This window comes from Cherax quadricarinatus, chromosome 40 (assembly GCF_038502225.1).
Source record: "Cherax quadricarinatus isolate ZL_2023a chromosome 40, ASM3850222v1, whole genome shotgun sequence".
Lineage (NCBI taxonomy): Eukaryota > Metazoa > Arthropoda > Malacostraca > Decapoda > Parastacidae > Cherax > Cherax quadricarinatus.
The window spans coordinates 4,453,567-4,458,566 of NC_091331.1; the positions used below are offsets into that span (position 1 = coordinate 4,453,567).

The 5,000-nt window shown below is 46.5% G+C and overlaps 1 protein-coding gene across 1 annotated transcript in view; it reads left to right on the forward strand.

Moving 5' to 3' along the window:
• The first annotated feature begins 871 nt into the window (after positions 1-871).
• LOC128687186 (T-cell leukemia homeobox protein 3-like) overlaps positions 872-5,000 on the forward strand; it is a 40,901-nt gene continuing 36,772 nt past the window's right edge. Inside the window, exon 1 of the mRNA XM_053774519.2 lies at positions 872-3,416. Coding sequence (XP_053630494.2) covers positions 2,693-3,416 — 724 coding nt within the window. The 5' untranslated portion in view covers positions 872-2,692. The remainder of the gene's footprint in view (positions 3,417-5,000) is intronic.

Here is a 5,000-nt window from a genome sequence, read left to right on the forward strand (position 1 = left end):
AACGTTGGTGTCGATGGACACAGGTGAAGGTGCCTACGAACACACGCGAAAGTACCTATGGAGAAAGGTAACAGTACCTAAAGACACATGTGTAGGTGGGACAACCAGTGTCTCTACGCTGGATCAGAACAACGTATATATATATATATGCAAAACAACCACTCTGAAAGAATAGAGAAATTCCAAGCACTTTCGTGACTACTCACATTATCAAGGAACATAGTTCCTTGATAATGCGAGTAGTCACGAAAGCGCTTGGAATTTCTCTATTCTTTCAGAGTGGTTGTTTTGCATATTCTAAAATCACCTGTTTACTGTGATCTTATTGCATATATATATATATATATATATATATATATATATATATATATATATATATATATATATATATATATATATATATATATATATATATATATATATATATATATATATATATATATATATATATATATATATATATATATATATATATATATATATATATATATATATATATATATATATATATATATACACCATTCCACAAGGCGCTATATGACCCCTTAGAGTTTAGCATTTACCCGTGAGAATAATAACATAATTAATATTTATATTCTGATTAACCACTGGTTTACCAGTCGGACTCAGTGGTCTGAGATAGCCTCTATAAGTGGGTTGAAGTGACAACACCCACTGGTTAGTGGTAACTGTGACAACACCCACTGGTTAGTGGGAACTGTGACGACACCTACTGGTTATTGGGAACCGTGACAACACCCTCTGGTTAGTGGTAACTGTGACAACACCCACTGGTTAGTGGGAACTGTGACGACACCTACTGGTTATTGGGAACCGTGACAACACCCACTGGTTAGTGGGAACTGTGACAACACTCACAGATGGAGTGTAACAGCTAGGGCATAGCAGCTAGGGCATAATAGTTGTGGTCATAACAGCTTGGGTATAACATCTGAGGGCATAACAACTGGGGTCATAACAGCTGGGTCATAACAGCTCGGGTCGTAGCAGCTGGGGGTATAACAGCTAGGGTATAACAGCTCGGTCATAGAAGCTGGGGTCGTAACAGCTGGGGTATAACAGTTGGGGTATAACAGCTGGGGGTATAGCAGCTGGGGAAACAACAGCTGGGGCATAACAGCTAAGGGCATAACAGCTGGGGTCATAACAGCTAGGGTCGTTATAGCTGGGGGTATAACAGCTGGGTCATGAAAGCTGGGGTCGTAACAGCTGGGGGTATAACAGCTGGGGGTGTAACAGCTGCGGATATAACAGCTGGGGGCATAAAAACTGGGGGCATAACAGCATATTAGCTGGGGTCGTTACAACTTGGGTATAACAGCTGTGTCATAAAAGCTGGGGTCGTAACAGCTGGGGTATAGCAGCTGGGGTATAACAGCTGGGGGTATAATAGCTGGGGGTATAACAGCTGGGGGTATAACAGCTGGGGTGTAACAACTGGATGCATAACAGCTGGGAGCATAACAGCTGGGAGCATAACAGCTGGGAGCATAACAGCTGGGAGCATAACAGCTGGGAGCATAACAGCTGGGAGCATAACAGCTGGGAGCATGGAAATTTCCCCTCAAACACAGAGATAAGCAGATATCGTGTAGCCCAGTGGTTGGAGAAGTCGGCTCACTTCCAAACGGACCTGATTTTGATTCCCGGGCAACCGTAGACAACCTAAAATACATACAGGAAAGAAGGTGGCATCAACACTGGTGCTAGCGAAACAGCATCAGACAGCAGATAAGAGCATCAAACAGCAGTTGACAGCAAGAATTGGTAGGTGGCTATAGATGACATAGGCACTGTATATCACGAAGAGGCAAACCCACGTGACTTATTCAACGCAGGGTATGATGGAGGCTCGAGCCACCGTTCCCGATCTCTGACCCGATCACCAGATGGTAAGGGTCTCAGCCGTAGAAGGCAGCAGCAGCTGTTTCAGAGTTTAACCTTAGCTGGCAGCTTAGGAAGAGCCAAGCTGTTTATAAGCAATAATGAGGGCGGTGCCGAGGGCTAGTGCTGCCCCTTCATCACTCACGGGGCCGTTACCGCTGCCCCGGGCCGCCCCGGGCCACCCAGGGACCACCCGGACCACAACACCACCCTAATTTGACACCCGAGTGGTCCGCCCTGTTAGAATATCTCCATTAAGCACGTCACTTCACTCCCTGATTGAGCTATTCACCGGCCTCTTTGATATGCCGGTCTCTCCTCCCCATTGGCGAATTGATAATTCCCGGGCCATTCACCGGGTAGGGGCCCCTCCCTCCGCTAATTCGCTGACGAATGGGGCGGCTGGTTGGGCGGGGCCGGTTCGAGTCCCGCCCAATCAGGTGTGTCGTTCGCCGTGTGTGGCTGGCGGGCGGCGGGTGTAAACACAAGCGGGCGGTGGACTTCAAAGGCGGCCATTAGGCGTGTGAAGCCTGGGCTCTATCATTAACCAGTCGAGCAGTTGGCACATCTTCATCGGCCGCGCTGGACCAGAGTGATTACTCTCCGTCTGATGCCATCAGCATCAGTCTGACGGTGACCAGCGCGAAGACAGGAGGCGCCGCTCGCTCTGGGCGAACCTGTGTGGAGAGAACTTTTGTTGTGTGATAACTAGGAGACACTGGGCGGTTCTGATAGGCGCTAAGGAGTCCTAGGAGACGCTGAGTGGTCCTAGGAGGCGCTGAAAGGCATGGAGATACGGGTGGAGTGTGTGGCTAGGATGGAGGAGAGTGATTCGCCCGCCTCTCCCCGCGAGGTGCGGCCTCCTAGCCCGTGTGACAGTGAGATCAGTGTGGGCTGTGAGGCCGAGGCTCGACACGCCCACGCCTCGCCCATGGACATGACCACCCACGCCGACACCTCGACGGAGGACGAGGAGACGGAGCCACAGTCGCCCTCCACCTCTCGTGGGGCACCCTCCCCTACCCTCTCCTCGGGTTCCTTACACACAGAGTCCTTCACCTACCTCTCAGATGATGAATACTTCAGACCACTCAAAAGACTAGCCATGTCAGGTACGTCGCCGCCGCCGCAGCCCTTATCACCGCAGGAGGAGGATCCTGACCCCAAGCCTCCCTCGCCTGAACCGCAGCCGCAAGAACCGCAAGAACCTGTGGGTATACTAGCGAGAGGTGGAGATATGGCAGCCGTAGAGCAGAAGCAAGCGGCGGGTCTAAGATCGTTCTCTATACTAGACATTCTATCCTATAAGCCGTCCCGGCGGAAGTCCTCGGTTCCTGTAAAGATCGTACGCCCCTGGGACACCCGGGAAGAAGGGGCCGCCGACCCCCCCGCGAAGTCGTCAGGCCATAGCGACAAGAAAAACTCGAGCAACGACAAAGGAAGTGCCCTCGACGCCCTCTTCAAGATGACCAATAAGACACTCGACAACCTCAATAAGGATGAGAAAACTGGTGAGTGACGTACCCGCATCACATTTATTTTATTTTATTTTTTTTTTTTGTTTTCCAGACAGTGATAATCATTGCTCTAATATGCTCAGTCGCGTCTTCACAATTGCCAAAGCTCTTTGCTTCCTCGTAGAAATCTGAATGGAATATGCATCAGGCTACTTTTCATCTAAACATCTGCATACTTCCCAGTGTCGTCGTGGAACCACATTAACCTACTTCTGTTATAGTGTGGCCAACGTCCTCTCCGCTCCTTCATAAACACTGCAGTTACAACACTTAGTAAAACTGAGTAGCTGTTTACTCGACCGAGCCAGACAAATATAAAATCTGAGTTTGTTTACATGCGGGTGCGTGACCATGGGATCAAGACGGAGCATCAACACGCTCTTCCACACGACAGTGCGGTATCTAATGACTTATTACAATTTATGTACAATTTATGTGAGGCGATAAAGCAATGTGGGTCTTGCAGCGCAAGGAAAGATAGAGGCTCGATCCTACGGCCGCTCATCGGAAGACAGATATAGTACCCTCCTGGAAATGCCTTCCTTCACAAGAGTGCCTTTATCATCCTCCTTGGAGATCAGATCTAACGGGTACATCATAATTTTATGCTCATTCGCATCCAGATGAAAATCATATTGAGTGGAATATGCTCGTATATTGCATGGTCTTATTTAACAAATAAATTTATGCAGAGACATCAGCTGGTATAAATACGAGTATAAATATATTAAGGGTTGATGAACCGGCCTCCTGTTGGAAGCTTGATCCTCTGTTCATTAATCACCAGATATTCTCCTCTCCCAGCCAAGAGTATATAATCCCGGAGGATGATGGAAGACCTGACCCGGCTAACATTATGAAGGATATATCAGAATGATGAGAGTCTAAGTATACCAGAATGATGAATGTCTAAGTATACCAGAATGATGAATGTCTAAGTATACCAGAATGATGAGTGTCTAAGTATACTATAATGATGAGTGTGTAAATATACCAGAATGATGAGTGTCGAAGTATACCAGAATGATGAATGTCGAAGTATACTAGAAGCTGGCAAAAGTCTACAACACTTACGGAATCTAGACAATTTCTTTTATTAAATTTATCTGACCTTTTATTAGATTAAAAATGAAGTGAGTCCTGTCATGTTTGTTCTTCACATGAAGTGAGTCATGTCATGTTTGTTCTTCACATGAAGTGAGTCATGTCATGTTTGTTCTTCACATGAAGTGAGTCATGTCATGTTTGTTCTTCACATGAAGTGAGTCATGTCATGTTTGTTCTTCACATGAAGTGAGTCCTGTCATGTTTGTTCTTCACATGAAGTGAGTCATGTCATGTTTGTTCTTCACATGAAGTGAGTCATGTCATGTTTGTTCTTCACATGAAGTGAGTCCTGTCATGTTTGTTCTTCACATGAAGTGAGTCATGTCATGTTTGTTCTTCACATGAAGTGAGTCATGTCATGTTTGTTCTTCACATGAAGTGAGTCATGTCATGTTTGTTCTTCACATGAAGTGAGTCCTGTCATGTTTGTTCTTCACATGAAGTGAGTCATGTCATGTTTGTTCTTCACAT